Genomic DNA, 18,500 nt, shown 5'->3' on the forward strand with positions numbered 1-18,500 from the left:
TTAATAAAAACTACAAAAATAATCTCTAATAATGAGACATTTCTGATACAAAAAGTTGTTTTAACAGGGCAACAATAAATATTTCCAGATACATTTAAACATAGATGAAGCAGGTCCAGAACTATTAAAACAAAGAGCAAGTAATGTAAGTTGTGCAGTACCATCAAATAATATTGTTCAGTAGCGTAACTGTGAATGTAACATTTATTGTATTTGCATGAACCAAAAGGTGCTTGCAGCATAATAGCTAATTGCTGTAGTTTGAAATTTTTTCCAAATGTGAAAGATAATACTGTACATTTGGTGCTTCCAAGTGAGTGGTTAGGTGATATTTAATCTATATATATTATATTGTTTTACAGTAATATAAAGATATATTGGTTATATAAAATTTAATGTAAATGATCCAGTTATGTGGGATTAATCAATTTTAATAAAACAGACAGGTAAAGTTAATTTAAATTTACAAATAATTGTAATTAGAAGTAGCCTGATATAAATGAAGGTATAACATTACTTCATCCTAATACATCCTATAATATCTAACTGTCAGATTTTTACCCCTTTGCTGGAGAGATTCAATGGAAATGTATCTTTTGCTAGATATGTTTACCAGCTACCAGGGTAAGGGCAGCAGATGTAAAGAAACACCAGCAGTTGTAAGTTCCTTTCCATCTGCACACCATTCTGATTTGGAACTATGTTACTGTTTCTTCAGTATCACTGGGTCGAAATCCTGGAAGTCCCTTCCTGTCAGCACTGTAGGTGTCCTAATGCTGTAAGAACTCCAACAATTCATGAAGGCAGCTCACCACCACCTTCTCGGGCAATTAGGGAAATATATACTAGCCAGCAACTCCTACACCCCATGAACGAAGAAAAGTGTTGATTATTACTATCAACAAGAAAATCTGAGAGGGGTTGGTTGTTTGAAGGATGGCAATAGTGTTTAACTTTATATATTCACTACATACGCATCTTGCAGTTGTATGATTTTGGTTTAATGTTTTCTAAGATAAGGGTGGCACCAAAGGTTTGGTTGCCTAAAGTAAACTCCTTGATTCTGTAAATTTATGTCCTTTTATTGTACTTTAACTTTTTTAATACTGCTGAACCATTTAACTTTCTCTGGTTGGTTTTGAGTGCCTTAACATTAATGAACTGCTAACATAATTAATTGAATATAGTCCAGTTAATTGTTTCATTTGGGCTGTTATGTAACAGTACAAGTTTGAATTGGTACTAAATTAATAAAGAGAAGCAGCATATAAGGAACCAGTAAGGTGTGGAGTTGATTGCAACTTACAACGCCCAATGGGCCTACAAATAAATTTAAAGTCAATACAGTGTGGAGCTAGAGGAACACAGCAGATCTGGTGTTCCTCCAGCTCCACACTTTACTGACACTGACTCCAGCATCTGCAGTTCTTGCTATCTCCAAATACATTTAAAGGGGTAAAATATGTTGAATTTAATCACCTTTTTAAGATAGCTTAATTTAACAAAGTTATTGGAAAGCCTTGTATACAGTGTGAAGTCTTGGACACTTGGCGTCTGAAAATGACTACATTGCAGAATGCCTCTGCCAATGTACTGAGGAAGAAAAGAGGATGACCATTCATTGGAAGTAGGAAATGGAGTTGGTGCAAGTGGGTCTATGCCTGCTAGAGTTTAAAAGGCTGTAACTTAACATTTTTTCAGCATTTATGAAAGGTTTGGGAATACAGATGATTTTCTATTTGTTTCTTTGACCTAGGTGTTAAATCAACCAATCTAGAATTATCACGGTGATGCTATTTGAGAGGATTCCTGGAATGTGGAAAATATTGCCTAGAAAAAGTTCACAGTAAACACTAATATAGGACACTTTAAGATAAAAGGTGATAGAAATGAGAAAGTTTGGTCAGCTACATTTACAAAGCTGAGATTTCATCCTGAAAGCTGTGAATATTTTTAGATGTACAGGGGAAATAAATGAAGTAACAATGTATCAAAAATTAAAATGAATAAAATTACTAAACAGGTGCAATGAGCTGCATGTTAAATTCACAATGATTTTCAAATGAACTTGTTTATATGAAGAAATATAACCTTAAGAGACCTGTTTAACCCAGGTTGGTCAAAAATATACAATATCTTAGCTATGAAAATTGTCAGTAACTAGAGCAACAAACAAGGTTAGTGGACTGGTCAACGTAGAATTGGAGGTGAAATATTTTGGAAAGAAAAACTAAAGAAAATATATGTTAATGCTAAAATTTTCAAAAGAGAATCTGAACAGAAATCTTTGGTTTCATAAGCAGGGGTATAATGTCTAAAAGTAGAGGGAATGTTAAATATGAATGATTATCCGGTTAGACTTCAATAGGACTTGCAATAAGTCATGGAATTGTTGCGGTTTTGCAGGTGGGATATGTGAGAGAGATAGAGGCATAGAGACTAGCTGTTACATATTCAAAATCATGAAAGCTTTTGAAAAGGGTAGTAAGGAAAAGCAATTTCTAATTCTCGTGAATTCATAACTAAGACGATAAATTGTTGTCCAACATAAAATCCATATGGACTGAAGGGTCAGGCAGGTTTACAAAGATGGCTTTCGGGATTTGAATCCCATCCCAGAATCCATGTAGTTTTATAGGGAATGTGGATAAAAAAAATGGAAATTATGATTTTTAAATGGTGTGGATACCACAGAGTTGACACTGGCATATGGGTAGAAATGGTGGCCACTGGTAATATAACAACTGTTACATTTAGATGATATTGGTAGTAAAATATTTTTTGGTGGTGCTTAATTGCTGTAATCTATATCCCGGTTTTAATGTTTCAAGAACATGTGTCCAAATGTACTCGACTCCATAAGCCTTGGTGAAGTGCACAGGGAACCAGTACAATTCCGTAAACTGAATTTGGCACATTTTCACTATGTATGTTATTGGTTACAATCTTGTGTCACTACTTATTCTTTTGGTCTAGCTTTGGAGGTCTTTGAAGTGTGTGGTCTCATGTTGTAGGAGAACTGTTTAGAATTTCCAGTGTTTCCCAGGAGCTGAACATGCTGAAGTTTACTCCCTGTGGATAAAATCAGACATGTAAAAAAAATTGATTGTACAATGATGTTTCTATGTAAGTATCTGTTTTACAATTATTTCATGATTCAGGATATTTCTCTCATATACTTGGCAACAGAGAGGGCTCCTCTGGTGCAGCACTAGTATCCCTACTACTGTTGAGTCAGAAGGTCTGGGTTCAATATTATCTGTCAGCAGGTTGATGAGAAAAAAGTCTCTATTTGGCAATGGATGTACAAGCTAGATAACCTTCGAGACTTGAATTGGTGTAATGTGAGCCTCTTGATAAGCTGCTTCCAAATTTCAGTTCTTAATATGTCAGCTTGTTGCATTTAAAAATTAGATATGACGATTTCTGCTTCTACACTCTCTTTGGACTATCTCATTGAAAGAAATCTCCACTACGTGCCCCTCCGCATACTTTTGCTGATCACTGTTCATGGCCCAGGTTACTGATCCCTCTACTGTACCTATGCCCCACAATTCCAAGAAAACATTCTCAATTTATTCAACTTTAATGTACAGCTAAAATTGTCAATACTTAGTTAAAATCTCAATTTTTCCTCTGTACACTTGTCTGACTGCAGCCTATATAGAAGGACAAGAAGTGTACACCATACTCTTGCTGTGTAGCAACTTGGGTTTGGTACAGTTCCAACGTAACATTCCTGTTGTATATAAAAGTAACGTTGACGTTTCAGTTTGTTCTGTTTCCCGTCAGGCATGAACCCTTTATTTCCCTATTCATGTCAGTATCCTAGCATTCAAACAGCTGTCATTAGTTCACTCTAAACTTGTATAAAATCCTGCTTCAACTTCCACTTGGAGCACTGTATCCATTGTAGGTGCTGCACTTTAGGGAACATAGGAATACTTTAGATAGAGTATGGAAAAACTTCGTGAGAATGGTCCTTCAAATGAGGAACTTGAATTATGTCGATTCAGTGAAGAAATTGAGACAGCTCTCCTTGGAAATGAGGTTGAAAGGAGATTTGATAGAGGTATTCAAAATTGTGAGCATTCTGGATGGAGTAGGTAGGGATAATTTCCTACTGATGGCAAAATCGAGTATAAAAAGGCACAGATTTCAGATCATTTACAAAATAAACATTGGAGACAGAACAGGTCTTTTCAAACAGAGTATTTAAGTTCTGGACTGCACTCCCTTCTGGTCCAGTTGAAGCATTTGACAGGAAATTTAATTCTTATATGTAAAAGAAGTTTGTACAGCGGAGAAGTGAAGGAAGTGGACCAAGGTGCATTTCTGAGTTGGACAGAATAGTCTCCTGCATTGTAACAACCGTGATTCTGTGATCTCCCATCCTGGTACAATACAATGTCTGCAGTTCAAGCTCCTGGTCAACAGCTCCGTGAAGTTTCTCCCCCATGTCTTTTATTCTCCTCCTCCTCCAAGAGGACAGGTCCCAAGTCTACCTCAGCCAGAATGTAATTTTAACTTAAGCACTTGGCATGATTCTGAATTGTACATTCACAAACTAAACAGCTGAGCCGAGCAGCACTCCCGTCAGTACACATGTGACAGAATTACCAGTGAACAGGGTTGCCTTACACCTTGGTAATGATATGGTAGAAGAGAATGCCTCGCCCACAATCACAAAATGCTCGAATGAGACAGAACAAATACAGGAACTAGTTCCAGAATTTTCCTTTGTGTGTGGCAACCAGAGCAAAACCTAACAAAGATGATCAGTAGAGGTCAAAGTGATACTACAAGCAGTTCTTACTGTCACTGAGACTTTCTTTAAAGATGTGGATAACTCAAAATAAGTATCGAGGAAATCTTGGATAATTAATTACACAAACTGAGGCTAAAAGAGTTCCAGAGTGCTAAAAATGAGGAAGTCAGAGATTTCTACATAGACCCGCCAAAGAAAAGTGGACAGTTGTTCAGATAGTGATATTGCCTTGGAATTGTAAAGAGATACATTGCAGGTAGCCAATTAAATTCCTATGGTATGGCATGTAAGAATATAGAACGTGCAAGCATTGAGACATAACATTTTTCTTGGCCATGTGTCCACAAGGATTTAATGCAATTCTGTAAAACATGTCAATTACATCAGTTAATGAGAAAACCTCAACATATCATGACTAGATATTGACTTAAGGCCATAAGTGCAACTGAAAGCGTGAAGTGATTCATTTTGGAAGATCAAATTTGAATGCTTGGATTCCTGGCAGTGTAGAGGAACAGAAGGATCTTGGGGTCCACGTCCATTGATCTCTCAAAGTTGCTACCCAAGTTGATTGGATTGTACAGAAGGCGTGTGGTGTGTTGGCTTTCATTGGCAGGGGAATTGAGTTTAAGGGGAATTGAGCGAAGCTCTATAAAACTCTGCTTAGACTACACTTGGAATATTCTGTTCAGTTCTGGTCACCTCATTACAGGAAAGATGTGGAAGCTTTAGAGAGGGTGCAGAGGAGATTTACCAGGATGCTGCCTGGACTGGAGAGCAGGCCGTAGGAGGAAAAGTTGAGGGAAGAAGGATGAGAGCTGATTTGATAGAGGTGTACAATATGATGACAGGCAAAGATAGAATGGATAGTCAGAGACTTTTTCCCAGGGCAGAAATGACGGTTACAAGGGGGCATAATTTTAAGCTGAATGGAGGAAGGTATATGGGAGATGTCAGAGATAGGTTCTTCACACAGAGAGTGGTGGGCGTGTAGCATGCACTACCAGCAGTAGTAGTGGAATCAGATATTTTAGAGACTTTTAAGTGACTCTTGGATAGGCACATGGAGGATAGTAAAATGTAGGGCATGCAGGGTAGTTTGATCTTAGTAGGATAATAGATCGGCACAACATCGTGGGCTGAAGGGCCTGTACTGTGCTGTACAGTTCTATGATCTATGATCTATATCAAACTGGGACCATTACTACCCATACCAGCTTTTGAAGACCCATTCAATAGGCTATTAGACTGTCGGATTGTTGCCAAAAACAAAAGCAGGACACCACTGTATGCTTGTAACAATGGATATAAATTATTTTCCAGAATCTTTTTCAACAGTTAAAGTAGTATAACAAAAGTAAAACTCAATTTTTCATTCATTATGGACTGCCGGTTGAAATACACTTGGATCAATGTTCCAACTTTACGTCTTAAAAATTTTCAGGACATAAGCATAAACTTGAATACAGTTGTACACCAAGTCCACAGCATATCAACCACAGGAGGAGTTTCACAGTGAAATCATCAGACTGAAAGCACGATTCAGTGGTCCCTAAAGGTTTTTTAAGAGGGTTAATAAAATAATCTGATAGACACTACAGACCCTAGGAAGAAGAATCAATTGTGTGATATAAGTATGCTGAAACAATATTGTTGCAGAGAGGAAGGTAAGGAGTAAATATTTTGGGTAGTAAGAATACTGCTGTTTGTCATTTTTATAAATGACCTGGATGAGGGTGTAGAAGGATGGGTTAGTAAATTTGCAGACGACACTAAGGTTGGTGGAGTTGTGGATAGTGACGAAGGATGCTGTAGGTTGCAGAGAGACATAGATAAGCTGCAGAGATGGGCTGAGAGGTGGCAAATGGAGTTTAATGCAGACAAGTGTGAGGTGATGCACTTTGGTAGGAGTAACCAGAAGGCAAAGTACAGGGCTAATGGTAAGATTCTTAGTAGTGTAGATGAGCAGAGAGATCTCGGCGTCCATGTACACAGATCCTTGAAAGTTGCCACCCAGGTTGACAGGGCTGTTAAGAAGGCGTACAGTGTTTTAGCTTTTATTAATAGAGGGATTGAGTTCCGGAACCAAGAGGGTATGGTGAAGCTGTACAAAACTCTGGTGCGGCCACACTTGAAGTATTGTGTACAGTTCTGGTCACCGTGTTATAAGAAGGATGTGGAAGCTTTGGAAAGGGTGCAGAGGAGATTTACTAGGATGTTGCATGGATGGAGGGAAGGTCTTACGAGGAAAGGCTGAGGGACTTGAGGCTGTTTTCATTAGAGAGAAGAAGGTTGAGAGGTGACTTAATTGAAACATATAAAATAATCAGAGGGTTAGATAGAGTGAGCCTTTTTCCTAGGATGGTGATGGCGGGCACGAGGGGGCATAGCCTTAACATGAGGGGAGAAAGATATAGGACAGATGTCAGAGGTAGTTTCTTTACTCAGAGAGTAGTAAGGGAATGGAACGCTTTGCCTGCAACTGTAGTAGATTTGCCAACTTTAGGTTCATTTAAGTTGTCACTGGATAAGGATATGGATGTACATGGAATAGTGTGGGTTAGATGGGCTTGAGATCGGTATGACAGGTCGGCACAACATCGAGGGCTGAAGGGCCTGTACTGTGCTGTAATGTTCTATGTAATAGTGGAATATGACAAAGGCAGTGAGCATTAAGCAGAAAGAAATGCAGACAATTCATCAAAATGAACCCTTGATTATCCACTTAGCCTGTCCTAAAATAATGTGATAGTTAGATACTGTATTCTTATACATCAATGAAAGACAATGTAAATATCTGGTAAGATTGGCTTTCCTTCTATAATTAGATTGATATCTGTCTCGATAAAGCAGGTATATAATTTTAGCCATCATGATGTGAAAGAAACAAGGTTAAAACATCATGTTTCTCTGGTCTTGGTTATAAGCAAGTTCAGGTGAAAGCACAGATTCAACACACATTAGAAAATCAGTTAATTGAACCTAGCCGAATGAGTTCACAATGCTTAGAGATGAAATCACTCCTCATCTGTCTTAAATGTGTGACCCTCCTGTTAGACTCAACTACCAGTCGTCGCTCCCTAATGAGAGATTAGCCCCACGGTGCTCTGGTTACTTTATTTCAATTATGCCCTCTGGTATTTGACTTTTCCACAAGGGGAAACCATCTTTCTTCATATGCTCTGTCAAATCCCTAAAGATTCTTGTATATTTCAATAACGCCCACATTTGTGGGGAGGTGATGGCCTAACGGTATGATCGCTGGACTGTTAATCCAGAGACCCAGATAATGTTCTGGGGACCCGGGTTTGAATCCTGTCACAGCAGACAGTGGAATTAAGAATCTAATAATGACCATGAATCGATCATCAGGAAAAATCCATCTGGTTCATTAAGGTCCTTTAGGGAAGGAAGCTGCCATCCTTACTTGATCTGGCCTACAAGTGACTCTAGACCCACAGCAATGTGGTTGACTCTTAACTACCAGCTGGGCAATTAGGGACGGGCAATACTTGCTGCCTAGCCAGCAACGCCCTCATCCTGTGATGAATAAAGGAAAAAAAATTCTTATACATTCCAATGAATACAGGCTTGATCTACTCAACTTCTTTTAAGATGGTCACTCCACAGCTGGGATCAGCTGAATAAACTTTCTCTGGACAATCTCCAGTACCCATATATATTTTAACTATGTTTCTTCTCTTTACTTTTTTCTTAAGATTCTATACCATGGGTGGTGACATTAAACACTACACTGTAGTCCCACACTTGAGTACACAGACAATAAAAATCAAATCAAATAGGTCTTTCCTTAGATAATTGATCACAATATTCCAACTGTCCTCTGCCTAGTGTCTTGCATAAGTTTTTGAGGAAGAATTAATGTAAGTCTTGAGTTCAGTGGTTTATATGTAGATAATTGGGATGCCTTCTGGGGAAGGTGGGACCTGTACAAGAAGGACGGGTTGCATCTGAACTGGAAGGGAACCAATGTCCTGGGTGGAAGGTTTGCTCGAGTAGTTCGAGAGGGTTTAAACTAGTATGGCAGGCGGGTGGGAACCTGAGATGTATACCGGAGGTGAGAGTTGATGCAGGTGAGGCAATAGCAAGAGGTAGACCAGCTAGTGGGAAGGATTTTCCTGGGAAGGAACCAAGGGATCAGTTAAAGTGTGTTTGCTTTAACGCAAGGAGTATCAGGAATAAAAGTGATGAACTTAGAGCATGGATCAGTACCTGGTGCTATGATGTTGTCGCCATAACAGAGACATGGGTTTCTCAGGGGCAGGAATGGTTGCTGGATGTTCCAGGGTTTAGAGCATTTAAAAAGAATAGGGAGGGGGGAAAAAGAGGAGGGGGTGTAGCACTACTAATCAGAGAGGGTATCACAGCTACAGAAGCTTCCATTGTCGAGGAAGATCTGCCTACTGAGTCAGTATGGGTGGAAATTAGGAACAGCAAGGGAGCAGTCACCTCATTAGGGGTTTACTACAGGCCCCCCAATAGCAGCAGGGAGATTGAAGAAAGCATAGGTCGGCAGATTTTGGAAAAGTGCGGACGTAGTAGGGTTGTTGTAATGGGTGACTTTGACTTTCCCAATATTGATCGGAACCTCCTTCAAGCAGAAGATTTGAATGGAGCTGTTTTTGTAAGGTGTGTTCAGGAGGGTTTCCTAACTCAGTACGTTGACAGGCCAACGAGGGGAGAGGCCATTCTAGACTTGGTGCTTGGAAACGAGCCGGGGCAGGTATCAGATCGTGTGGTGGGAGAGCATTTTGGTGATAGTGACCATAAATGCCTCACATTCTACATAGCTATGGAGAAGGAGAGGATTAGGCAAAATGGGAGGATATTTAATTGGGGAAGAGGAAACTATGATGCGATTAGACATGAGTTAGGAAGCATGGACTGGGAGCAATTATTCCATGGTAAAGGCACTATAGACATGTGGAGACTGTTTAAAGAACAGTTGTTGCGAGTGAGGAATAAATATGTCCCTCTGAGACAGGCAAGAAGGGGTAAGATAAAGGAACCTTGGATGACGAGAGCGGTGGAGCTTCTCGTCAAAAGGAAGAAGGTAGCTTACATAATAAGGTGGAGGAAGCTAGGGTCAAGCTCAGCTCTAGAAGATTACAGGCAGGCGATGAAAGAGCTCAAAAATGGTCTGAGGAGAGCCAGGAGGGGGCACGAGAAAGGCTTGGCAGAATGGATTAGGGAGAACACAAAGGCATTTTACCCTTATGTGAGGAATATGAGAATGGTCAAAGAAGGAGTAGGGCCGATCAGGGATAGCAAAGGGAACTTGTGTGTGGAGTCTGAGGAGATAGGGGAAGCCCTAAATGAGTTTTTTGCTTCTGTCTTTCCGAAAGAAACGAACCTGGTAGTGAATGAAACCTTTGAAGAGCAGGTGTGCATGCTGGAATGGATAGAGATAGAGGAAGCTGATGTGCTGAAAATTTTGTCAAACATTAAGATTGACAAGTCGCCAGGCCCGGACCAGATTTGTCCTCGGTTGCTTTGGGAAACGAGAAATGCAATTGCTTCGCCACTCGCGAAGATCTTTGCACCCTCGCTCTCCACTGGAGTCGTACCTGAGGACTGGAGAGAGGCAAATGTAATTCCTCTCTTCAAGAAAGGAAATAGGGAAATCCCCGGCAATTACAGACCAGTAAGTCTCACGTCTGTTGTCTGCAAGGTGTTAGAAAGGATTCTGAGGGATAGGATTTATGACCATCTGGAAGAGCATGGCTTGATTAAATGCAGTCAACACGGCTTTGTGAGGGGCAGGTCATGCCTCACAAACCTTATCGAGTTCTTTGAGGATGTGACTAGAAACGTTGATGAGGGTCGAGCTGTGCATGTGGTGTATATGGACTTCAGCAAGGCATTTGATAAGGTTCCCCATGGTAGGCTCATTCAGAAGGTCAAGAGGAATGGGATACAGGGGAACTTAGCTGTCTGGATACAGAATTGGTTGGCCAACAGAAGACAGCGAGTGGTAGTAGAAGGAAAATATTCTGCCTGGAAGTCAGTGGTGAGTGGGGTTCCACAGGGCTCTGTCCTTGGGCCTCTACTGTTTGTAATTTTTATTAATGACTTGGATGAGGGGATTGAAGGATGGGTCAGCAAGTTTGCAGACGACATGAAGGTTGGAGGTGTCGTTGACAGTATAGAGGGCTGTTGTAGGCTGCAGCGGGACATTGACAGGATGCTGAGATGGGCTGAGAGGTGGCAGATGGAGTTCAACCTGGATAAATGCGAGGTGATGCATTTTGGAAGGTCGAATTTGAAAGCTGAGTACAGGATTAAGCATAGGACTCTTGGCAGTGTGGAGGAACAGAGGGATCTTGGTGTGCAGATACATAGATCCCTTAAAATGGCCACCCAAGTGGACAGGGTTGTTAAGAAAGCATATGGTGTTTTGGCTTTCATTAACAGGGGGATTGAGTTTAAGAGTCGTGAGATCTTGTTGCAGCTCTATAAAACTTTGGTTAGACCGCACTTGGAATACTGCGTCCAGTTCTGGTCGCCCTATTATAGGAAAGATGTGGATGCATTGGAGAGGGTTCAGAGGAGGTTTACCAGGATGCTGCCTGGACTGGAGGGCTTATCTTATGAAGAGAGGTTGACCGAGCTCGGACTTTTTTCATTGGAGAAAAGGAGGAGGAGAGGGGACCTAATTGAGGTATACAAGATAATGAGAGGCATAGATAAAGTTGATAGCCAGAGACTATTTCCCAGGGCAGAAAAGGCTAACACGAGGGGTCATAGTTTTAAGCTGGTTGGAGGAAAGTATAGAGGGGATGTCAGAGGCGGGTTCTTTACACAGAGAGTTGTGAGAGCATGGAATGTGTTGCCAGCAGCAGTTGTGGAAGCAAGGTCATTGGGGACATTTAAGAGACTGCTGGACATGCACATGGTCACAGAAATTTGAGGGTGCATACATGTGGATCAATGGTTGGCACAACATCGTGGGCTGAAGGGCCTGTTCTGAGCTGTACTGTTCTATGTTCTATGTTCTATATTGAGTAGGTTTTCATGTTCACATCATTGTGAAACACATTTGAAAATGGTGTTTCATTTCCCAAGGACGGAAACATGTTGGGAACAGACTCTTAAAAACACTATGGAAAGGAAACTGGAACATGTAACCATTTGAGGAATTTCTGTTTTGAAGAAGGCTTAACATGTAACTTCTTGGAAATGAAAAGTCAAACAGCTAAAATGCATGGTGATTCAGATACTGTTTTGAAGAAGTCAGAAGACTTTGTAGAAAGCAGACAAGAAAGCTTTTAAGAGAGGTAAGTGATGAGGTTTCTGGCTTTAATTATTGGACATAATTGGTTTGGAAACAGTCCTGTGCTCCAAGTTGCTAAGCAGCAGCATTTAAACTAAATTTGTTGTTTCAGTATACATCTGGAGGAGTCAGTTGACAGAACAAACCTCCAGGAAGCCACCAGAAAAAATAAAGAATAAAGGCAAAATTCCATGAATGTTGGAAATCTTAAATAAGCATTTACGATGCTGGAAAAAGTCAGCAGGTCTGGGAGAGTCCATGGTGACAGAAATAAAAGTCTCTTTCTGCAAAAGAAAAAACCTTGCAGAACAAGCTGTATAGATCTTTCAGTTAAGTGTCTTCTGGGAACCTAAGGAAATTGCAGAAACCAACATCCTTAACTTCCCCGTGAAGGTCAGGTATCATCCTTGTAAACTGGCACTGAATTCCCTCCAGGGCCAAAACATCCATCCTAAGGTGTGATGAAGGGTCTAGGCCCGAAACGTCAGCTTTTGCGCTCCTAAGATGCTGCTTAGCCTGCTGTGTTCATCCAGCCCCACACTTTGTCATCTTAAGGTGTGGTGCCCCAATCTGCTCTCAGTACTCTAAGTGAGCTCTAACTTGGGTTTTGTATGACTGCAGCATAATGTCTGCATTCTTATCCTCCAGACCTTTCGATATGAAGACCAGCAATCCACTAGCCTGACTGAATAATTTCTGCACCTGTTATTGGCATTTTTACGAGCTTTGCACCTGATCCCTGAATCTTGTTGGACATTCACTGTATTTAACTTTATGCGTTCTGAAAAAAAAAAATCCCCGATCTTTCTCTTTTTCGGCCTAAAATGGAATAACTTCACATTTTCTTACATTAAAATCCACCTGCCATAACCTTGTACGTTCACCTAATCTATCAATATCGTATCAACAGTCTATGATGCTGCCCAATTTTGTATCCAGCAAATTTGAATATTTGACTTTTCATACCATAATCCAAGTCATTTATGAATATTGTGATAATTGAGGCCCCAACATACCATTGTCATGCCAATTTCAGTATATAGAACCCTAAACCCAAGGTCTATCTAACCTCCACCCCTACCTTATGCTATCATCCACATGCCTGTCTAATCGCCGCTTAAATGCTCCTAATGAGACCGACTCCACGACCCTCTCTGGCAATGCATTCCACGCCCCTACCACTCTGAGTAAAGAACCTACCTCTGACGTCTCCCCCAAATCTACCTCCTCTCACTTTAAAACTATGTCGCCTCACAATAACTACCTCCACCCTAGGAAAAAGTCTCTGGCTGTCCACTCTATCTGTATCTCTTGATCATGAGTACTTACCCATTATTCCAACACTGTTACCTGCCATTCAACTAATTTCCTATCCATGTCAGTAATCTGCCCTCAATTCTGCGGGCTTCCACTTCAGCTAATTGCCTCATGTGTGGACTTCATTAAAAGCTTTCTGGCAGTCATAAGAAACAAGATCCATCGATTTAGCTCTGTCAACCATTTTGTCACTTCTTCAAAAAAAAATTCAAGATTTGTCAATCATAACCTACCTTCATGAATCCATGCTGACTCTCTCTGAATAACTGAAATGTTGAGGTGATCAGTTACCCTCTCCTTGATTATAAACTCTGACAATTTCCCTACCACAGATGTTAGGCTAGCTGATCTGTAATTTCCCCAGTTCCTGTCGATCTCCCTTCTTAATGAGCAGAGCGAGATGAGCAAGTTTCCAAACTATTGTTATAATGCCTGAATCCAGCGAACTCTGAAAGACTATGGTTAGGACATCTGCAGTGTGCTCTGCTGCCTTCTTCAACACGCATGGATGGAAACCATCAGGTCCTGGGGATTTGTCTCTCTTCAGTTCCATTAATTTCCTGGTTATTAATTATTTACTTAAACTACTTTTATTTAGACTCTGTCCCTGATCATCTGTTAATTTCTTTGGAAATTCAACAAGCTATCCTCCTTTTCTGCTGTGAATACTGGGGAAAAAGAACATTCAGCATGTCTGCCATTTCCCATTGATAATAACCCCAACTCAGTCTTGAATGGGTTAATAGCACTTATAAAACCACTTTATTTTTATATAACTATGAAATCTCTTCTTATTGTCTTTTATATCCCTTGCAAGTTTCCTTTCATGATTCTTTTTGCTGCTATAATAAGCTGCTTCTTGGCCTTTTTGGTATTTGTATTTATCCCATTCTGGGATCTGAACTGTTCTTTGTGTTTTTATAAGCCCATTCTTTTAATTTTATGTTGTCCCTTAATTCTTTAGATGTCTGTGGCTGTTTTTTTTTGAGGTGGAGCTTTTCTTTTTCATGGTACAAACTACTTCTGAATAGCACTAAATGTTTCTTTGAACACTCTCCACTGTTCCTTGTTTGTTTTACCTATTAGCAGTTTACTGTGAACAGTCTCTGCCTTATCCCATTACAGTTTGCCATACTTAAATCCAAAATTCCAGTATCCAATCTTATCTGTTACAAGCACTACTACATGAAACTTGATCAAGTTATGATCACTATTTGATTAATGCTCATGAACAACCACAGCACCGATTAAATCAGGCCCATTGCTCATTACTAAATCCAATATTGCATGTCCCCTTGTTGCATTCAAGAGATACAGCCATAGGAAACTATCCCCAACACACATTACAAATTGACAACCTTTCTGGCAAGTGCTTGTCCGTCTCTCTCAATTTATGTTAAGATTAAAATCATGCATTGGTACGAGAGTAATAGGGATATGTCGCATGAAAACAGACCCTTTGACCCAACCCATCTATGCTGACCATAAATCTAGTCCCATTTGTCACTGTTTGGCCCATATCGCTCTACCCTCAAAACCCTTCCTATTCGTACATCCAGCCAAGTACTTTTAAAATGCTGTAATCATATCAGCCACCACCACTTCCTCTGGTAGTTAATTCCATATATGCACCATCCTCTGCATGAAAATGTTCCCCCTTAGTGGTAAGGGTGTGGAATGCCCTGCCTGCCAATGTAGTTAACTCAGCCACATTAGGGGCATTTAAACAGTCCTTGGATAAGCATATGGATAATGATGGGATAGTGTATGGGGAGGGGCTAAGATTAGTTCACAGGTCGGCGCAACATCGAGGGCTGTATTGTTCTATGTTCTTAGGTCCCGTTTATATCTTTCTCCTCTCACCTTTAATGTATGTCCTCTAGTTTTGGACTCCCCCACTCCAGAGAAAAGACCTTGCCTATTTACCCTATCCATGCCCCCCATGATTTTATAAACCTCAGAAAGGTCACCCCTCAGCCTCTGATGCTCCAGGGAAAACAGCCCCAGCCTATTCAGCCTCTCCCTTTAGTTCAAACCCTCCAACCCTGGCAACATCCTCATAAATCTTTTCTGAACCTTTCCGGTTTCACAACATCCTTCCTATAGCAGGGAGAACAGAATTGCGCACAGTATGCCAAGTGACTTAACCAATGTCCTAAACAGCTGCAACATAACATCCGAACTCTCATACTCATCGCACTGACCAATAAAGGCATGCATTCCAAATACTTTCTTCACTATCCTATCTACTTGTGACCCTACTTTCAAGGAACTATGAACCTGTGCTCCAAGGTCTCTTTATTCAGTAACACTCACCAGGACCTCACCATTAAGTGTATAAGTCCTGCCCTTATTTGCCTTTCCAAAATGCAGCATCTCACATTTATCTAAATTAAACTCCATCTGCCATTCCTCAGCCCATTGGCCCATCTAATCAAAACGGTTCTGCCTTTGCTACATAGTTGCCTAATTTCAGCATTTATACCATTTAGCACTTCTGAGCTGATACCAGCTGGTCTATCTATGATAGCTATTGTGGTCTTAGTTCCTTTACAGTTCCTCAGTTCCACTCATCAGGTCTGCACCAGGTGCATTCCCTTCACTACATTCTCCCCCACAACAGAAGTGATTCTGTTTGTAATCAGTAACGCTACTCCACCCTTCCGTCTTTAGTTTCCAGTCCTGACCATCCTGTAGCTATGTCTCTGTAATGGCTATTATATCACAGATTCCAATTTGGGCTGGCAGCTCATTTAATTGGCTCCTTACACACTGTGCATTTGTTCCCAAAAAAACTCTAATTCTGGCTATATTTAGCATATTTTTATTACTTCTCAGTCCTGTACTTCCCATTGATAGCCCTATCTTGTTCATTAGACTGGCCCTACTTGTTCATGCTACTAACCCCGACCTTCTCCTTACATGCTGACCTGCTGATCTGGTTCCACCAGCTAGTCAAACTAGTTTAAACCCTTCCAAGTGGCAGTAGCAAACATCCCTGCAAGAATATTGTTGCCCCTGCATTCAGGTGCAACCCGTATAGCTCCAAACTGCCCAGAAAGAGAACCCTCTAATCTAGATATCTGAATCTCTTCCTCCTACACCAGCTCTTTGGCCATGTGCTCATCTGTACAATTTTCCTTTCTCTTGTCTTGCTAGCATGTGGCATGGGAAGTAATCCCAAGGTTATAACCCTAGAAGTCCTGCTTTTTAACTTACTGGCTCACTTCCTAAATTCCTTAAGCAGGAAGGGTGATGAGGTCCTACTGATGTCATTAGTTCCAACGTGGACCATGACCTCTGGATTTTCAGCCTCAGCTTTAAGAATCTTCTGTACCCACTCGGAAACATCCTTGACATTGGCACCAGGGAGGCAACACACCATTATGGAATCTTGCTTGAGGCCACCGAAATGGCCGTGCCCTGACTGGTTTCATTCTCTTCTAGACCGTACAAAACAGGAATAGGTGTAGGCTGTTCAGCCTCTTGAGCCTGTTTCACCATTTAACAGGATTATGGCTGATCAGCATTCCACACGTCTACTTTCCTGCCCTTTCTCCATAACTTTTAATTTCCTCTATTGATCAAGAATCTATCTCATCCTGAAATATATACAAGGACTCTGCTCCTAACCCTCAAAGATACTCAATCCTCAGAGAAGAAATTCCTCTTCAACTTGGCGTTAAAGTAATGTTCCTTTATTCTGAGATTATTCCCTCTAGTCTTAGGCTCTCCCATGTGAGGCCTTTGCCCTGTTAAACCCCTTAAAAATCCTTTACGTCTTAATGACATCACTTCTCCTTCTTATAAAATCCAGAATCCCAACATTTTAACCTTGGTTAACTTCTTCTCCTCGGACAATCTCTCCATACCAGGGACCATCTTCATGAACCTTCTCTGAACTGCCTCCAATGAAGTGATAGCCTTCTTTAAGTAAGGAAATCAAACCTGCTCACAGTGGTCTGGATGTGGTCCCTCCAGCAAACTGTACAGTTGCAGTAAGACTTCTCTACCTTAATGCTCCAACCCCCTTGAAATAAGGACCACCATTCCATTAGCCTTCCTGATTACCTGCTGCACCTGTGTGCTAGCTTTCTGTGTTTTGTACACGCTTTGTGTTTCAACTTTCTGCAGTTTCTCTCCATTTTAATAATATCTTATTCTTCCTTCCAAAATGAAGGAACAACTTCACATTTTCCCACAGTATACTTTATTTGTTGATTCTTTCCCCCCACATACTTGACCTATTGATGCCCCTCTGTAAGCTTTATGTATCCCTTTCACAACTTAGCTTTCCACCTATTTTTGTGTCATCTGCAAATCTGGCTACACATTCACATCCTTCTTCTAAGTCATTAAGATATATTGTAAACAACTGCAATCCCAGCACTGATCCCTGTGGAACCCCACTGGTCACCAGTTGCCAACCTGAAAAAGAACCCTTTACCCTCACTTGCCATTTCCTGCACATTAGCCAATTCGCTAAACAAGACAATATGCTACCACCAACTCAATGGGTACATATGACTTAGCCTTTTGTGAGTTTCCTTATCATTGATGTGAGAGTCACTGGGCCTGTAATTCCCTGGTTTATCTATACCGAATCTGTCCTCCAGTCCTCTGGCACCTCCTCTGTGACCAGAGACGAATTAGAAATTTGGGTAGGGACCCCTGTAATTGCTCCCCCATCTTCCACAGTAGCTTAGGTCACTACTTATCTGGACCTAGAAGTCTGTCAACTTTCAAGCCAGCCTAAACCTCCAATACGTCTTATTTCCTACGTCAAACAGCTTAAGAACCTCTCAGTCCCTCTTCCTGAATTCTGTGCCTACATCCTCCTTCTCTAAAAAGGAGACAGTTGTTAAGAAATCATTTAACACCATACCAATGTCCTCCATCTGCATGACAGAGTGCCCCGTTGCTCCGAAATGGGCCTTACTCCTTTCCTGGTTATCCTTTTCCCCTTGATATACTTTTTCTTTAAATTATAAAATATCTTGGGATATTTCCTATTGTTAGCTGCCTCTTTATTTTCATGCCCATTGTTTGCTCTCCTAATTGCTTTAAGGGTTTCCCTACAGTTTCTATACTCCATTAGATCCTCTGTTGATTTGCTCCCTT

General features: G+C 40.8%; 1 protein-coding gene across 5 annotated transcripts in view; it reads right to left on the reverse strand.

Annotated features, from left to right (window-relative positions):
* Positions 1 to 41: 41 nt before the first annotated feature.
* Positions 42 to 18,500, reverse strand: part of invs (inversin) — a 301,666-nt gene continuing 283,207 nt past the window's right edge. For all 5 annotated transcript variants that reach the window (XM_059655375.1, XM_059655369.1, XM_059655372.1 and 2 more), the window contains one exon: positions 42 to 3,072. In XM_059655375.1, the coding sequence (XP_059511358.1) occupies positions 2,960 to 3,072 (113 nt within the window). In that variant the 3' untranslated portion in view covers positions 42 to 2,959. The remainder of the gene's footprint in view (positions 3,073 to 18,500) is intronic.

This window comes from Stegostoma tigrinum, chromosome 2, assembly GCF_030684315.1.
Source record: "Stegostoma tigrinum isolate sSteTig4 chromosome 2, sSteTig4.hap1, whole genome shotgun sequence".
Taxonomy (NCBI): domain Eukaryota; kingdom Metazoa; phylum Chordata; class Chondrichthyes; order Orectolobiformes; family Stegostomatidae; genus Stegostoma; species Stegostoma tigrinum.